Source organism: Hemiscyllium ocellatum, chromosome 33 (assembly GCF_020745735.1).
Source record: "Hemiscyllium ocellatum isolate sHemOce1 chromosome 33, sHemOce1.pat.X.cur, whole genome shotgun sequence".
Lineage (NCBI taxonomy): Eukaryota > Metazoa > Chordata > Chondrichthyes > Orectolobiformes > Hemiscylliidae > Hemiscyllium > Hemiscyllium ocellatum.
In genome coordinates this window covers 25,491,359-25,510,279 of record NC_083433.1, presented here as the reverse complement: position 1 = coordinate 25,510,279, position 18,921 = coordinate 25,491,359, and the positions used below count along the sequence as shown (strand labels likewise).

The following is an 18,921-nucleotide window of genomic DNA, read 5'->3' as shown; positions in this document are numbered from 1 at the left end:
TGTCTCCGGCAGATCAGTGGCAGCATCTGGAGAAGGATGACTGAGAAGTAGCCTTTTGACCAGCACAAGAATTATCTCAATAACCCTTATGAACAGAAACCACTGAGCTGTTTTACCAGTTTTCCCACTGTCCATAACCTATGTTTTTTGCTATGCATGTAAACAGGAGTTTATAAGGGATTAAAGTTTTAATTAGTAGGCTTATTGCAGATGTCTCGTAATTGTTTACCTGCTAACAGTCTAACTACTTGCATTGATCGCTAATTCTTGTTAAGTACAGAAACCTGGCCTATGCTTTGTGTCAATCTCTGGGTCTGAAAAAAAAAAACAGGTAAGTTGGGGAATCTTTGTATACTTTTTAGAATCTTTAATTTTTGTGATGATTCCAAGAATAGTGTGATTTAACTTAGTGTGCTACCTCAGTAAGACGTAAAACTTCGAGATCAAATCTCTCATGAGTCCACTCATTTAGGATATAGTTTATAGGAACTTCTTGCATTTTATGTAAATGTTCATTTGTCACTAGAATTGGTTATGTCGTTACAATGGAGGATACAAATTAAGTCCCAAAAATAATCAGTGAACACAGGTAAGAGGGAGGAACTGAAATAAATTGGTATTAGCAGGTAAATGGCATTGGTGACATTGATTGGATTAAAGACCATTATATCCCATGGGTCCATTAACCTTTATCCTAGAGTACTGAAGGAAGTAGCCCTAGGAATAGCAAATGCATTGGTGCTCAACATTCACGATTCTATACATGCTGGAACAATTCCTACGGATTGCAAGGTAGCTAATGTAAACTTGCTATAAAAAAAAGGAGTTAGAGATAAAAAAAAGACTGGTTAACCTGACATCAGTAGTGGGGAAAATGTTCGAATCCTTTATAAAAGATTTAATAGCAAAGCACTTGGAAAACCACAACAAGATTGGGCAGAGTCAACATGGATTTATGAAACAGAAATCATGTTTGATGAGTTTACTGGAATTTTAGAGAATTTAACTGGCAGGGTTGGGAAGAGGGATCCACTAGATGTTGTTTACTTGGACTTTTGATCAGGTCCCAGTAAGAGATTAGCATGTAAAAATTAAAACACATAGAATCACGAGGAGTGTACTGACATGGACAGAAAACTGGTCTGCAAACAAGATATAAAAAAAGTCAGAATAAAATTGTCTGTACTGAGTGATAGGCAGTGACTGGTAGGGTACAACAGAGATCAATGCTTGTATCCCAGTTATTCACAGTATGTATTAATGATTTAAAATGTAATATCTACAAGTTGCAAATTACACAAAGCTGGGTGACAGGGTGACTGAGAAGGAGACGGAGATGCTTCAGTGCAATTTGGATAAGTTGAACGAGTGTGTAAATGCATGGCAGAAATATGTTGTAGATAAATGAGAGGTTAACAGGGAGGGTAACTTTAAGTTACCCTCTACAATTCTAAATTCCAGGGAATAAACTCCAAATTTGTGTAATGTCTTCTCATAATTTAGCTACTGGATTCCATGTAGCATTCTGGTAAATCTATGCTGCATTCATTCCAAAATCATACTTCCAAAGAAATTATGCCCAGAACTGCTGAGTTACTTGAGATGTGGTCGAACCAAGGTTTTGTTTAGTTGAAGCATCAATTTTACCTCTTTGTATTCCACGAGACATAAAAAGCCAGCATTCCAAGAGACATTGAATTTTTTTTATATCTGCCCATGACAATTTAATGGTCTGTGTTTATAGACTCTTAGGATTCTTCAGACTTCCCACTGCTTCTAGCTTTTCACCATTTAAAAAATTACTTTATGGGTCTAAAGTCACTTGTCTGTACTGAAACTAAGTCCACCGTTTTGCTTGTTCGCCTAATCCATTAGTATTTTTGAAATTATATGCTAACTACAAAGCTTGTAATGCTTTATTTACATCAAAGTTGGACACATGGCTTTCTATCCCATTATCATTAATAAAAAGAATGAATAATGGAGATCCCAACATCGATCTCTTCAAGACACCATTAGTCACATCCTACCAATTAGACTACCTACAACTTAATCCCCTCAACTGCTTCCTGCCACTCCACCAATCTCAGAACCGATTCAGTAATCTCTCTCAATGTCATGAACTTAAATTTTAGCTAACAGTTTCTTATGAGACACTATTAAATGTCTCAGGGGTCCATATCAATCAGATCTGTGGATATCATCTTGTCTGCTATTTTTGTCACACCTTCAAAAACTTGCAAGTGTGGGCTATTATTTACAAATCCATGCTGACTGTCTTGGAGCTGACGAAAATTTAAGACATGAGTATTCCACCTTAATTTAAGATTGCAGTAAATTACAGTTCATTCAGGGAGTCCAGGTTGCTACGGCAACATGCATTTTATTTGCATATACCACTGGTACTGATAGTGGAGACTCCAACTCCCTTGCCAACACACGGTGGACTAGGAATCTCTTCTGCTTTTGCTGCCTGCCATTGGCATTTGTTGGAAGGACTCACAGGTTGACACTCAATCTCATTGGTGACTTTATGAACACACCTTCCTTGGCAATCAGGTCATGGTCTAAGACTTATACATGGAAGTTCTTGCTCAGGTACAAGAAATTTCCCACTGTAACAGAAGATCTCACTCCTCAAATACATACGTAAGTAATTTCTTGACAACAGATATCTGGCTTACTTACCTATAAATTCCCTTCTTCCTCTCCCAACTTTCTTAAATAAGAATAACACACAATTTTCCCATGTAAAAGGAAGATTTCCTATGGATTGGGTTGGACCCTGGGATGCATCATAAAGCGACGTAAGCAAACTTCCACCTGCTTCTGAATGCAGGCCAAACCAATGCACAGTGAGTGTGTCTTGAGCAGCACCTCCCATTACTGCATCACTTAGAACTACAAGACGACACATGGTAATATCAATCTTCAAGATTCTCCTCCCCATTCTAGGCATGGGTATATCGTGTCATTCCTTGGTCATCTCTGGATAAAAATTCTGGAACTCCATCACTAATGGTATAAGGTTTGGGAATAAACAGCAATATTAATCAACAAGGCTCACATTCTAACAATTAATTATAAAATGGATTAAATCCAGTATTGAAAGTGCAGCCCAGTAGGAACCAAGTTGAAAATGCTCTAACTTTAATTAGCATTCACCTGGTAATTCCACTTCAAAGGTAGTTCAGCTGTAGTGAAAGATGGGGATTTATCTATTTTTGTACAGCTTAAAGAGCTTACATTAGCTTCAAACCCACAGCACGATTATTCTGGGATTGCACAACAGTGACTGCTGAAAATATTTTGTTTCCTAACAGGAACATCTCTCATCTGGACGAACATGAACATTCACAAAAATCAGCAGCCAAAAGCAAGCAACAATTAAGGTAAAGGATCAGTACTTCCTTCTTTCACTTGGATACAACTCTGTACATTTTACATTAACAAAAAACAGGTAGGAAATATTGAAATCTTTCCAACCAAGATATTGTACTTTTTTTTCATGAACACAATCTCCAGGTTTGTGGGAAGTTGAAAAAAAAAACACACCACAGCCCTCTGCCCTCTTCTGAAGGTAATAACACATTGCTCAATACGCAGAAGCATTTGCAAATCCTCAATACTTCAATATAGTGGGTATTCAGCATGAATAAACTTGCTCAGCAAGTCCTAGCAGGAATATCCTGCTGTCTATAAGAACTAGTTATTTATATTCATTTGGAGTATTGTGTGCAGTTTTGGGCCTCAAATCTCAGGAAGGATGTACTGTGAAGGATGTGCTCAGAATAGGTTCAGGAGAATGCAGGCCAAGGAATGGGCCCCGGAAAGAAAAATGTAACATATGAAAAATGTTTGATGACTCTGGGTCTATACTTAATAGTGTTTAGAAGGATAAGGAGGTGTCTAATTGAAACATACACAATACTGAATGGCCTGGACAGAGTAGATATTGGGAAGATATTTCCGTTGGTAGGAGACTAGGACCAGAGGACACAGCCTTAGAGTAAAGGGAAGGCCTTTTAGAATGGAAAAAAAAAACGAGAAACTTCTTTAACCAGAGAGAGTGATGAATCTATGGAATTCGTTGCCACAGAAGGCTGTGGAGGCCAGGTCATTGAACATATTTAGGACTTAGATGGATAGGTTTTTGATTGTCAAGAGGGATCAAGGGTTATGGGAGAAAGCAGGAAAATGGGGTTGAGACACATCATCAACCATGACTGAATGGTGGAGTAGACTTGATGGGCTGAATGGCCTAACTTCTACTCCTATGTCTTATGGTTTTAAAAGTAAACAATGGTTAATGGACAGTGTCTTACAATTCTTGCAAGAGTACTGATCGCAAAAGTCTTGCATTCTGTGCTGGTATTAGCTGTGACTCAGTGAGTAGCGCTTCCCTATTGAGTGAGAAGGCCTGAGGTTCAAGTATCCCTGTAGAGATCTGAACACATCTATGCTGACAGGGTACAGTACTGAGGCAGCATGACACTGTTGAGACTGCCTCCTTTCAGTCAAGGCATGGGAATGTAAGTATTGGAGGTAATGTTACAGTGCTTGAAATCCAGAGACCTGACCCGGCTAAGAGTTCAAATCTCATCATAGCAATTAGTTCAATAAATTCTAAAACAAAAAGAAATTAGCATTATTAATGAAACCACTGTTTGCTCCTTTAAGTAAAGAAAGGCTGCCACCCTTACCCAACCTGGTCCATTTGAGATTCCAGCCAATTTGATTAATGAGGTATCAAGAAACTGTTGAGTTCACTGTTTGCAGCAAAGCCACTGATAACATCCTGGTTGTATTGCTAAAACGTCATAGAACATAGAAGGATACAGCGCAGTACAGGCCCTTCGGCCCTCGATGTTGCGCCGACCGAATCCTACCTAACCTATACTAGCCCAATAACTTCCAAATGCCTATCCAATGCCCGCTTAAATGACCATAAAGAAGGAGAGTTCACCACTGATACGGGCAGGGCATTCCATGAACTCACAACCCGCTGTGTGAAGAATCTACCCCTAACATCTGTCCTATACCTACCACCCCTTAATTTAAAGCTATGTCCCCTAGTAACACCTGACTCCATTAGCGGTAAAAGGTTCTTAGTATCTACCCTATCTAAACCCCTAATCATCTTATACACTCTATCAGATCTCCCCTAAACCTTCTCATCTCCAATGAGAACAGCCCCAAGTGCCTCAGCCTTTCCTCATAAGATTTTCCTACCATTCCAGGCAACATCCTGGTAAACCTCCTCTGCACTCGTTCTAAAGCTTCCACATCCTTCCTATAGTATGGCGACCAAAACTGCACACAATACTCCAGATGAGGCCGCACCAGAGTCTTATACAACTGCAACATGACCTCAGGACTCCGGAACTCAATTCCTCTGCCAATAAAGCCCAGTACACCATATGCCTTCCTCACAGCACTATTTACCTGGGTGGCAACTTTCAGAGATCTGTGTACATGGACACCAAGATCCCTCTGCTCATCCACACTACCAAGTAGCCTACCATTAGCCCAGTAATCCATCATCTTGTTATTCCTACCAAAGTGAACGACTTCGCACTTAGCTACATTGAATTCCATTTGCCACATTTCCGCCCAGCTCTGCAACTTATCTATATCCCGCTGTAACCTACCACTTCCTTCCTCACTATCCACAACTCCACCGACTTTTGTGTCATGCTCCAAAATTAGCCATCCTTCTTGCTAAGCAGATCCTGTACCACTATAACACTACCCAGATATGTTCTGTTCACAAATCCAATCTAACCAATTACTACCTAACTTGTCTACTCTCAAGTATCAGCAAGTAAAGGAGGAGTCCATAGACAGAACTATCAAGCAAAATTTACACATCAATACTGGCATTCCCTGCTTTTCAGACGTTCAATATATGCCACTTTGCTTGTACAAAAGACCTACACTGTTTTCACGAATCCAAAGAGAATTTTTGCGTTTATTGGAAATGGTAAATATTTCCCAAATAATTCATGCACCTTCACTTTATGCCATTTTTGACTTAGAAAAGGTTTCCTGGGAATGCTCTGGTTTTGGATAGTGGGGTATATCTGTAACCTGCTCAACAATGCATGTTCGGGTTCTGCCAGACTGTTTGCCTCCTGAGCTGATTATCAGCTTGATCCAAACCTGGGGGAAAAAAAACTCAAAAAATGTGAGATGAGCACGACTGCGGTTTACACCAAGACAGCATTTGATGTTGTGGGTCAACAAGTCGTCAATAAGAATCAGAGAGAGCATTCTCAAAAGTTGAAGTCATGCCTAGTTCAAAGAAACATAGTTGTGGTTGTTGAAGGTCTGGCATCACATTTCCTGGACATTCTGAAAAGATACTTTCAGGGCTTTTTTCAAGCCCAACCATTAGGAAGGTCACTTCAACAACCTTCCTTTCAACAAAGTTAGATATAGAGAGTGCTTGCTGATGTTTGCGGAGTTCCATCCATTCAAGCTCCTCAGATGATGAAGCAGTCTGTGCCCAGAGACAGCATGACATGAACAACATTCAGGCTTGGGCTGATGGGTGTTGTGAATGTTACTTGCTACATAAATGCTGGAAAAGTGCCATCTTTCAGAGGTAACAATTTAACCACTGCTCTGCAAAATTCAACAGCATTGTCACTACTGAATACCCCATTGTCACCCTGGTGAGAGTTATCAGAAACTGTGACCAGCTATATAAATACTGTTGCTATAAGAGCAGGTCAGAAGCTAGGAATTCTGCAATAAGTAACTCACCTGCAGACTTTGCAAAGCTTGTCTATCATCTAACAGGCACAAATCAAGTGTGATCGAATACTCTCCAATTGCTTGGATGATTGCAGCTCCAATAACGAGCAGTCAATGAGCTCTACAGTACAGAAACAGACTTTCTGGTCCAATCGTCCATGTGTGTACCAATCAGTGCCCACCAAGCAGCACCTTCATCTCCTGCAATATAAACTGCTCATTTTGGAGATTGGCCTTCTTGCAATTCTATGCTGAGGAGTGCAAAGCTAAAAGCTTTGACAGCTCACCTTTCATCAGCAATATGTTTGTTCAAAGAGATGGCTCAGCACCAGCTTTTCAGAGTAATCAGAAATAGGCAGTACATACTGACAGTGTCAGTGACACCTTACATGAATTTATTGAAAAAAACAAGACCCTATCTACTCTCTCAGGTATACGCAGAAACACCCATGACTATAGCAGGATATTCTCTTTGGTATTTTAACTAATATTTACCTACAATGATCACGACAATAGGGACAATTACATTACAACTGTTAAAGGTTTATCTCAATGAGAAAGAAAGACTCTGAAGAGGTTGACTAAATGACGAGCTTAATTAAATAACATAACTAAATGGCTAAATAAGTTCAGGATTATATAAAAGTTGAAAAAGAAAGTACAAACCTGCATCAATTAATGGCAGGTGAGTCAGAGTTTAAGAACTGGCATAGAATGATTTGAGAATGCTTTCTTTTTAAAAGAGACAAGAGAAAGTACAGGAGAAAGCTAGCTAGTAAGATAAACAGAAATAATAAGTGTTCCTACAAGTATTTAGTGTAGAAAAAACACAAGCCCGGACGAGTTGGACTGAAGGGTCTGTTTCCGTGCTGTATATCTCTATGATTCTAAGTGCTGGTCCTCAACAGTGATTTAGGATTGATATCAAAAAATGAGGAAATAATGGGTGACAGGTATTTTGTCTTTTCCAAAAGACTGAGAAATTTCCCAAAAATACTTAAAAAAGAAATAGAGGTGTTTAAAATGACCACCAGGGGTTTAAAAAACTTCTAGGAAAATTACTAGACTTAAAGTCTAACAGATGGCCTCTATCCTATAGTATTAAAAGAATGGCTGCAGTAATAATCAAATTCTGCAAAATTCCATGGATTCTGGGAAGATCCCAGCAGATAACTGATATAACACCTGTATTGAAAAAGAGGGGAAAAAAAACAAGAAGCATGAAATTGTATATCAGGTAACCAAAAACTGCCAATTAGGAATTGCCAGAATCCGTGATTTAGCAGTAATAGTAGGATACTTAAGAAAATCGTAATTTGATCTGTGTTACAATATCTTTGTAAGGGGAGATTGCGTTGAGCTAATTTAATATAAGTTTTTGAAGAAAGAACAAGATAGATAACATAGAACCAGTAGATATGGTGTATTTGGATTTCAAAAGGCATTTAATGAGTGACACATAGTTCACTATATATGAAAAGAGCAAATGGTGTATCAGCTAAATATATTAACACAGATAAATGATTGGTTAGCTAACAGGAAGGAATAGGGATAAATGTTTTTTTTCAGGTTAGCAAGCTCTAACTAGCAAATTGCCGCGATCAGTGCTGGGTCCTCAACTATTTCAGCGATATAAATGAAGGGAGCAAACACAGTAGCTAAATCAAAATTGAAACAACTGTGGACACTGGGAATCAGAAATCAAACAGAAACTGCTGGAAAAACTCAGCAGGTCTGGCAGCATCTGTGGAGAGAAATCAGAGTTAATGTTTCAGGTCCAGTGACCCCCCTCTCAAAAATGATGGTAGCTAGGAAATGTTTGGGTTTTATGTAGATGGTTTTTTTTGGGGTGGGGGGTGGGGAATGAGCAAAAGAGTCAATAAATAGTGGAGATAGAGCCCAAAGAGAGAGAAGAATAGCTGGACAGACAAAGGAGTGGATAATGATCAGCCTGGAAGAATGAATAACTAATGGGGTCTATTACTGGCTAACAATGGGTTCTGTGTAATAGAGGCGCCGTTTTGAGCATAAGCCCTTCATCAGGAACATGGAGGGAGAAGGGGGCTGAGAATAGGGGGGCTGGGAGGTAGCCCTCATCTCCCTATTTATCTGTCAGCCCCCTTCCCGCTCCACATTGACTCTCCTGCTCTTTGGATGCTGCCTGACCTATGCTTTTTCCAACACCACAATTTTCGATCGACTCTCCAGCATCTGCAGTCCTCACTTTATTCATGTGATAACAAGGCCTGGCATGTGGGGATTGGGGTAAGGACATGGGAGATGACGATTCAAACTCTAATACTTGATATGGAGTCCAGAACAATGTAAAGTTCCCGAGCAGAAAATGAAGTGCTGTTCTTCCAACTTGTGCTGAACTTTGCTGCATGCCTGAGACAGAGGTGTTGACCAGGAAACAAGATGGTGTGTTGAATTCAGCATAATAGTTAAATTTCCCAATGACACCAACATTGGTAGGAGGTATTGAAATGAGGTGGAGAATCTGTAAATGGATACAGATTTGGCAGGTGGAGTATCGAAATATAAACTTGACCATTTTGGCAGGAGTGTTCTGGTGTACGAATTGTGGAAAGTTAGTCTGCAGGTGTAAGTGACTAGGAAGTAAAATGGACTGTTAGTACTTATCAAAAAGGTAATGCAATATAAAAGTAGGGACATTTTAATGCTGCTGCACAGTCTTGATGAGATGGCATCTGGAGTACTGTGTATAGCTTTGTTTTCCTTATTTGAAAATAGATACTTCAATATAAATTTCAAATAGTTTAGAGAAGATTCACCTGATTCATCCCAGCACAAAGGACTTTTCTTTAGAAAAAAGGTTGAACAGGTGGAGCTTATATCCATTTGGGTATAGAAGATGAAAGGTGACCTTTGAGAAACATATGTGATTGAGAGGAGTTGCGAGGAAGCAGTCTCGAAAGCCTGAATGACCTATTCTTGCTTCTCAGTGTTTCTATAAAAATCTGATTACATGATTATCATATTGCTATTTGAGGAATTTTCTTGTGCATGTGTCTTCTACAACACAACAGTGACTGTACTTCCATGAGCTGTGAAGGAGAATTTTAGGAAGTTCTGGAGGTTGTGAATGGCATTACATGAATACATGTGTTCCCTTTCTTCACAGGAATAGAATACTTTACACCAGTAAAGGGAGACTCAAAAGTGTCACTTTTGTACAGTTACAACCACATTTGTCATGAGAAGACAGGAGGAAAGGAAAATCAGGACAAGACTTACACATTTGATGATAAGATCCTGGGGAGTGTTGCTGAACAAAGATCTTGGAGTGCAGGCTCATAGTTCCTTGGAAGTGGAGTCACAGATAGATATGATGGTGAAGAAGGCATTTATTATGCTTTCCTTTATTGGTCAGAGCATCAAATATAGGAATTGGGAGGTGATGTTACAGCTGTTGGTTTGGGCACTTTTGGAGTATTGTGTGCAATTCTGGTCTCTCTTATTGAAAGGTTGTTGTGAAACTTGAAAGAACTTGATGTTTGAAAACATTGACAAGGATATTGTCAGGGTTTGAGCTATAGAGAGAAGCTGAATAGGCTGGGACTGTTTCCCCTGGAGTGTCAGAGGCTGAGGGGTAACCTTATAGAAGTTCATAAAAACATGAGGGGGCATCAATAGGGTAAATAAACAACATCTTTTCCCTGAGGCGGGGAAGTCCAGAACTAGAGACAATAAGTTTAAGATGAGAGAGGAAAGATTTAAAAAAAGGACCTAAGGGGCAAGCTTTTCATGCAAAAGGTGGTGCATGTATGGAATGAGCTGCTAGAGAAAGTGGTAGAGGCTGGTAGATTTACATTTAAAAGGCATCTGGATGGATATGACTAGGAAGGGTTTAGAGGGACATGGACCAAGTGCTGGCAAACGGAAATAGATTAATTTGGGATCTCTGATCAGTGTGGACGATTTGGACTGAAGGAACTGTTTCCGTGCTGTAAACTCTGACTGGCAGACACAGCAGGTTGTCCTGATGGCCACTTTACAGTCGGAGTTCAGAATCATATAGTGGCACACCTCAGCAACCATTCCCAGTGCATTGTGCCACATACTGGACATTCCCACTTTGTTCATATAACTTTTTCAATTTGGTTGTGAAAAAAACATTCCACAGCAAATGGACTATGGTCCACTGCAATGTCTTTGAATTGACAAAGTTGAACAAAAAATTGAGAAGGCTAAATATGACAATGAGGTTGAAAGAAGGCCAGAGTGGAATCCAGGTGCAGTGTGAAGTAGTTACATTTAGTATACTCTCAAGCTTGGTTTGAAAGCACACCTGGCTGTCAAAGTAAAGGAAATGCTGAGGGGTTAAAGAATTCTTCAGTGTTATTGTTCTTTCAAAGAATGAATACAAAGGGTGACTGGAGCTGAAAATGTGTTGCTGGTTAAAGCACAGCAGGTCAGGCAGCATCCAAGGAACAGGAAATTCGACGTTTCGGGCCGGAGCCCTTCATCAGGAAGGGCTCCGGCCCGAAACGTCGAATTTCCTGTTCCTTGGATGCTGCCTGACCTGCTGTGCTTTAACCAGCAACACATCTTCAGCTCTGATCTCCAGCATTTGCAGACCTCACTTTTTACAAAGGGTGACTTCAAGGCAAAGAGCACATCATTTTCATAATTTATGTAGCACTGATCACTGTTCTAAAATATCATATCCTATTTGTATCAGTGTGTGAAGAGCCAAGACTAGGTTCACAGTTGACCATGAGACTCCAAAGTCAAATTGTCACTGGACTAAGGGGAGATAACACTCAGTTTAAGAGTTAGCCAATGACATTTACAAACAAAGGAGTTGTGGGTGTCAGTAGAGAGGAATAGAGTCTCAAAGGAATATAATTGTCATCTACTTTGGAAATATATTGCTTGAATTGGTGTTGGGTTGAAACCTGGAACTCCTCACTGAGCAGCACACTGTGGGAACAGTTCACACCCATTCTTTCAAAGGCAACGGGTGACAGTTTTCATGCCATGTATGGTTAAATTGGAGTTAAACCTGGTAGGGGCATAGCAGTACCTGGAATCAACAGTTTATGAAAATACACCCAGAGATCAAATTCCAGCCTTTAGAGCTGGAAGGACTCTTCCTCCTTCTCTATACTGCAAGAATCCAGATTAGTGCAGACAGGCTCTCTGCCTGATTGTCAGAGGTACAAACCCAAAACATTCAAATAAATTAAACCCATCATAAATGGGTGCTCAACTCAGTCTGTGTACACAGGTGTGGAAATGAAGACATGGAAATTCATAACCAATATATTACTTTGTGTGCACTGATTATTGACAGTATTGAGATGAAACTGTGTTCCGTTGTCTCAAATAAAGCCTCCTGCTCCTTTCAAGTGACCCACAAAAATGTGGGCAAATAAAAAATAAATGCCATTTACCTCCACAGTTGGTCCTAAGTCCAAGTGTCATCCTCCTGGGCTGCCACTGCTCTGATCCCACACCAAAATAAAATTTGCATTTATATAGTCCCTTTCCTGCCCTCAGCATAGTCCAAGGAGTTTTATAGCCAATGAGGTATTATCCCAGTTGTAGTCATGCTGCAACAAGGCTGATTTCGCACATTAGCAATTTCCCACATACAAGTGTGATAATGACTGCACGAACTTGGTTGAGAATAAAATATTGGCTTCGTTTCACAACTCATTTAAAAGACTGCCCCTCAAATGGGTAGATTTCCTACAATATCACTTTCCAATGTCGAGTGCTTAAGTTTCTGATGTGGAATTTGAATAGACAACCTTCAGAGGCAACAACAGAACGATGGCTGGCATCACAATGGAGTCAAAAACCCTATCAGAGAGGTACATTCTCCCTGCAAGCTGATCTTTGGATCATCCCAATGTTCCATTTATTGTATCAAGTGACCACTATTCAGTGACACCAGTTCCTTGGTGATGAGGCCAGTTCAAATCTTCCACTGCCCTTGACTCTTGCCCAATCAGTTTATCCTAGCTGTACATCACAAAAAGTAACTAGTTCTGGAGAAATGATTACTTGGGCAACCTAAAATTGAAGATGGACCAATGTGGGAGAATAAAGTACATTCATGCAGAAACCAGACAGATACAATACAGAGAATGGGATTGACAGATATGGAAAGAGAATTAGATGTGATGGATGAGAGGAGGATCATACAGAACATATACTCAACTGAATATTTTAAATTGTAAAAGATGTAGTTCTAGGGAGAGAAATCTTGTGCTCTGCCACTTCTGTTTCCAAGACCCTTATCTCCAACTCTGACCCTTTTAACTATTATATACCTTTGTGCTGTGTTTTGGGTGCAATATAACGAGGAGGCACAGTGGAGGCCTCTCAGTCCACCAAGGCAATGCTAATTCTTTCAAAGAGAAATCCAGTTCAGTCCTACTATTTTTCTTCATCAAGAATCCTCACCAACTCTAAAATCTTTCCTTTTCTTTTTGCTCCAAGTCTCCAGTCAATGTTCTTTTAAAACACATTCAAATCTTTATCTGCCACAATTTCAGGGCTGAAGTGCATTCCAAATCCCAACTACTGTTTCTATAAACATTTTCCTCATGTTGCCTTGGTTCTTTTGCCAATCAATTTAAAGTTAAACCTGTCTCACCTTGTCAATCCTTTAGCTTTGGAAACAGTTTCTAGGATGCTGCCTGACCTGCTGCGCTTTTCCAGCAACACATTTTCAGCTCTGATCTCTAGCATCTGCAGTCCTCACTTTCTCCTTCAAAACAGCATACATCTTCATCAAAGCTTCTTAGCTCCAAGGAAAGCATTCTCTGATTTTTTTGCAATCCCTCAGCCCTACAGCCATACAATCATACAGCATGGAGACAGACCCTTTGGTCAACCAGTCCATGTTGACCATAATCCCAAACTAAACTAGTCCCACTTGCCTGCACTTAGCCCATATCCCTCCAAATATTTCTTATTCATGTACTTATCCAAATGTCTTTTCAAAATTGTAACTAACTGCGTCCATCACCTCCTCTAGAAATCCATTCCACACACGAACCACTGTGTAAAAAAAAAGTGCTCATCATGTCTTTAAACCTTTCTCCTCTCATCTTAAAAATATACCCCAAGTCTTGAAATCCCCCATTCTAGGGAAAAGACACTTGCCATTCATCTTATCTATACCCACCATTTTATAAACCTCTACAAGGTCACCCCTCAACCTCGTATGTTCTAGTGAAAAGTCCCAGTCTATCCAGCCCCTCCTTATAACTCAAACCCTCCACTTCCAGCAACATCCTGGTAAATCTCTTCTGAACCCTGACTAGCTTAATAATATCTTTCCTCTCATTCTCAGGTCTAACTTTAACAATTGACACGTTGACTATAATAATATCCTTTACATTTGTCTCTTGATTTTGCATAGCTATAAGCTAGAGATTCCACATTTATTTTCAATTTACTTATTACTTCAATGATTTCAACTTTTCTTGGTTCACACAGTTCAGTATTCCATTGACCGATTCAAAACTGTCCATTGTTCTTTGTAGCCTCCTTCTCAGGCTGCCTCTTTGGAGCCGCCTCCTCCTTTGCCACTCAGCTTGAAGCTCCTTCTTGGATTCCCTTGAGCCTTCACAGGCCTCATTTGTCCCTCTCTTACAGCCTCTCCACTACTTCTCTTATCACCCCACCCCACCAATCACAGCAGACAGCAGTACCCACATCTAGCTGACAGCAATCCAACCCAGAGCCATGCTCAGCACCAGTTCCTCATGGATCCTGTCTCTCTTGCTCATGGGATCAACCTTGCTCTAACTGGCTGTTTTTAACAGGGGTGAGCTGCTTTGCCTTGCCTTGCTTTCCCCCCCTTAAAAGGCATAGGCTCCTGTGTAAGTACATGAAAAGGAAAGGTTCGAAGGGATATGGGCCAGGAACAGGCAGGTGGCACTAGTTTAGTTTGGGATTATGTTCAGCATGGACTAGTTGAACTAACTCCTTTGGGCCCTGATTCTCAGTTAAAAAAAACACTGCTTGGAAATTTTAATTCATTTTACAATTCTCTGAAGGATACCCAGTTCTTAGAATGAGTGCAGAAGAGGCTTATGAGAACAGTATGAGGGAATGAGGATCTTCAGTTGTGTGGAGAACTAAAGAAGTTGATGTCCTCTTTAGAGCAGAGGTGGATATAAAAAAATTCAACAAAGGTTTAAAATCCTTCGAGGCTTTTACAACAGCAATGATGGACCAATGATTTCTCTCTTCACAGAAATGAAGCCATACTGCACAACTCTCACTAGCATCTGTCTGCTCGGTTTAGCCCAGCAGCACACTACCTCCTGGCTCTACTTAAAACATAATTGAGTTTCATCTCTAGAACACAGCCCGCTCATTCAATTCCTTTACTAAAACTCGGAATCCTGGCCTCAAAGTGGTCAGTGAACTCATCCTTACTGAGACTTCAGCTCTGATGTGTGAGCTCAGCACAGATCAAAGACTCATACCTGGTTGGCATGATTGAGTAATTATAACATGTGGAGTTGCTCTAAACCATTGCAAAAGGTAAACAAACTGTTTAAGATGGAACAAAAAGAATTGTTGGCAGAAGTCAATGCAGGTGGCATTAACATATAGCTCCCCCAAGACTATAGAATGTTTTTATCAATAAATTAATTAATAATACATGAAGCGAGATGTTCAACAGAATCCACTCTGCTGAGTTAGCAAATCTCTGACTAAGAGTTAGCAATTGCCTTGAAATTTCTAAAGGAGGGTGGGAAGGGAAGAAGAGGAGGAAGAATGATCTCCTGTCATCATGAAACCTCACATTAAGGGTGCAATATGAGGGTAGAATTTGTCTCTGTTGCAATGCTTCCAAGTGCAAGGCAGCCCATTGCAGCTAGGCAATGACCACCTGAGTAAGTATTGCCCAAAATGTAACGAACCTGCAGAAACCCATCAGGAAATGAAACAAAATCAACTCACCTTGCATGAAAATCTACCAGAACTGGTTTTTTGTTGTTCAGGACTCGATCAGTGAAATCTGTCTTGTTCTGTACATTGAAAGTATCACTGCAGGCTGGAGAATCACAAAACCCTCTGGAGAAAGGTGAACCTGCTCGATGTAGGAAGGGAGGCTTGTGGTTGTGCCAGGACAGATGATTCAGGCTGGGCGACAAAGCTGAGGGTGGAAAGCACAATGAGCCGTAGGACTTCCTCAGGTTCAGGCACACGAGTCTCCTCAGCAAGAGCCTTTGAGCCATCGGTAAAAGGAGCTGGTTAGTGTCAGAACCTGCAAACAATTTCAAATGTTGAACTACAGCAGCAGCTTTCACTTACCTCACTATAAACATGTAACAAGACAAGGCCCAGAGAATATTTCAATAGATCAAAACTTACAGCATTACACAACTGTTGAACAAAATGTATTAAACTGTGGAACAGATTATATACCTGCTTGGTGTCAGATTACTTCAAGTTAGTTTTTTTTGCTTCATAGAATATGAGTAGCGCTAGTTATGCCAGCAGTTAAAAGCTGCTTGCTTGAAAATGCAGTTCATTTGGTGCTTAGTAGATCACTGAACAGAACATATTCTGGGCTACCCTACATTGGTGATAGCTCAAGGGGCTGAATGGTTTAACCCAGTTTCTGTGTTTATGTAACTGCACCCTAGCAATGCATCAACACCATCCCAGCTAAGGACACAGCCAGCTGAGTGCAGACCATCAATGTCTCTGCAATCCAGAACAGCAGAAAGGTTCAGACCAGGGACTTAGTCACTCAAAAGGATTTATTACAGGATAGGAAGTGATCAGAATTACAGAAACTTAATAAAAATAACGGTGCTTCAACAGCCTGTGCAAATTCACATCATGGCATTGCTACTGAAGCTTGGAGCTTCTACTGACTTGTGAGGACAAGAAACATTCCATGGGGGGGGGGGGGCAATCAAGTGGATCACATGGATTAATCCTAACCACCATTTGAATATCAAAGACATACTAGGGCAATGGTGCAGGACAACGTGAAGAGAGATTATAAAGAACATGGGACTTCAGGTGAGGTGTATATCAATAATTTTTTCGATTGATCTGGCTATGGTCTCAACTCCATTCTCCTGTATGCCAACTGCATACACACATGCACCTCCCTCATACCTCGTCAATTAAAAATCTGTTTATTTCTTCAATGAATAAATGTAAAAACCCAATCTCCACTACATTCTGGTGAAGAGAATTCTGCAGAGAATTCTCAGATTTCATCCGATTTCTGCATTAAAAAGGAGACAGGTGAAAACAATTTGTAACATACAAAGAACAAAAGGCATAAGACTGGCATTACTGCTCGCCATGCAGTGGTTACAGAGTTAGCAGCCACTCTGAACTTTCCATTATCAGGGGAAAAAGAAATCCATCAATAAATAAAGACATCACAGATCGAGGATTCAGCTTGTCTCTTGCTAAAATTGAGAATGGAGGTTTATTCAGTGGGCCATCCCTGCTCCAACTGAGGTCAACTGAAACCTACTACTTCTTCAACCAATTGGAAAGGGAAAAAAGCAATTTGTCATGGTTTGGGCATTGCCCATCCCTAGCTGCTCTTGAGTCGGTAGTGGTGAACTGCCTTCATAAGCCACTGCAAACCATATGTTAAAGGTACAATGCCATTGGGATTGGGGCAAGACAGTGACGAAACAGCAATATATTTCCAAGTCAGGATACTGAGTAGCTTGGAAGGGAACTTGCAGGTGGTGATGTTCCCATGTATCTGCTGCCCTTGTTGTAGTGGGTTTGGAAGGTGCTGTCCAAGGATCTTTGGCAAATTTCTGCATGGCATCTTGTAGATGGTACACACTGCAGCTACATCAGTGATGGAGGGACAGAATGTTTGCGAATACGGTGCAATCAACAGCTGCTTTGTCCTGAATGTTTTGTGGAAATCAGGAGATGAGCTACTCACTGCAGTATTTCTACCCTCTAACCCACTCTTGTAGAGAATGTGTTTATGTGGAGTGTCCCATTCGGTTTCTAGTCAATGATAACCCCAAGAATGCTGATAGTTGGGGATTTGGTGATGGTAATACCACTAAATGTCAAGAAACAGCAGTTAGATTGTCTCTTATTGGAAATGGCTATTGCCTGACATTTGTGTGGCACAAATGTTACTTGTCACCTTTTGGCCCAAGCCTAGATATTGTCCAAGTCATACTGCATTTGGACATGGACAGCTTCAGTGTCTGAGGACTCTCAAATAGCACTGAACATTGTTCTCTAATGGCTGCACATTCCCACATCAGACATTATACAGGGTTGAAAATGGTGGTGCTGGAATTCCTGAATTAAATACTTATGCTCAAAACCTCAACTCTCCTGCTCCTCAGATTCTGCCAGACCTGCACACATTTCAACTGATTTTCAGTCCTCACTTTCTCCTTATATAGGGACAGTTATTAGTTATTCTGCTCAAAGTGTTTAGCTGCAATGCAATCTCATTGAAATTCCTGTCGCCGATCACGTTACACCTTCAGGAGAAATGCACACAAGGTCACTGCATTACAGTGAAAGAGCAAGAAGCAATTTGAACCACTCCACAACTACCCTTAAAAACTTTTCCCTCCCACTCCAAAATTGCCCCAAATGACAGTTAAAAGTCCAAAAGGCTGGAAATCATTTTTAACACCCCTATACTACAATCGTCTATTAATGGGCAATTGTTAACTTTCTCTACAAAACAACACAGACCTTCCCTCTCACTCTCCCTGGGTTTCCCTCCACACACACACACACACACACACACACACACACACCCCCAAGTTATGTACCTTCCCTTCCCTCAAGGCATTCAGAAGAGCTCTACATTCCTATACAACTGCAGAAACACGTTATGTCAAAGCAGACAAATCACTGACATTGCCTGAAGGTCACTGACTGGGTTATGACAGTTCGTGATAAATTACGTAACCTATGATGATCATCGTTACGAACACCATCATTTGTTTTCAGACTTTATAAGTTGAATTTGAATTCCACTCGTAGCCAATGGCAGGATTATAACCAGAGTCCCCAGAATATTAACCTGAGCCTTTGGATGACTATACGGTTACATAAGCACAATATCAGCGCCTCCCATTCATATTTATATCTATGTCTCGTCTCCTTCCCTCTACTTTTATTACTTTTCTCGCGTTC

At 40.5% G+C, this 18,921-nt stretch overlaps 1 protein-coding gene across 1 annotated transcript in view; it reads right to left on the bottom strand.

Annotated features, from left to right (window-relative positions):
- Window positions 1-18,921, bottom strand: part of txn2 (thioredoxin 2) — a 32,166-nt gene that overhangs the window by 12,985 nt on the left and 260 nt on the right. The window contains exon 2 of the mRNA XM_060849404.1: window positions 15,718-16,024. Coding sequence (XP_060705387.1) covers window positions 15,718-15,995 — 278 coding nt within the window. The 5' untranslated portion in view covers window positions 15,996-16,024. The remainder of the gene's footprint in view (window positions 1-15,717; window positions 16,025-18,921) is intronic.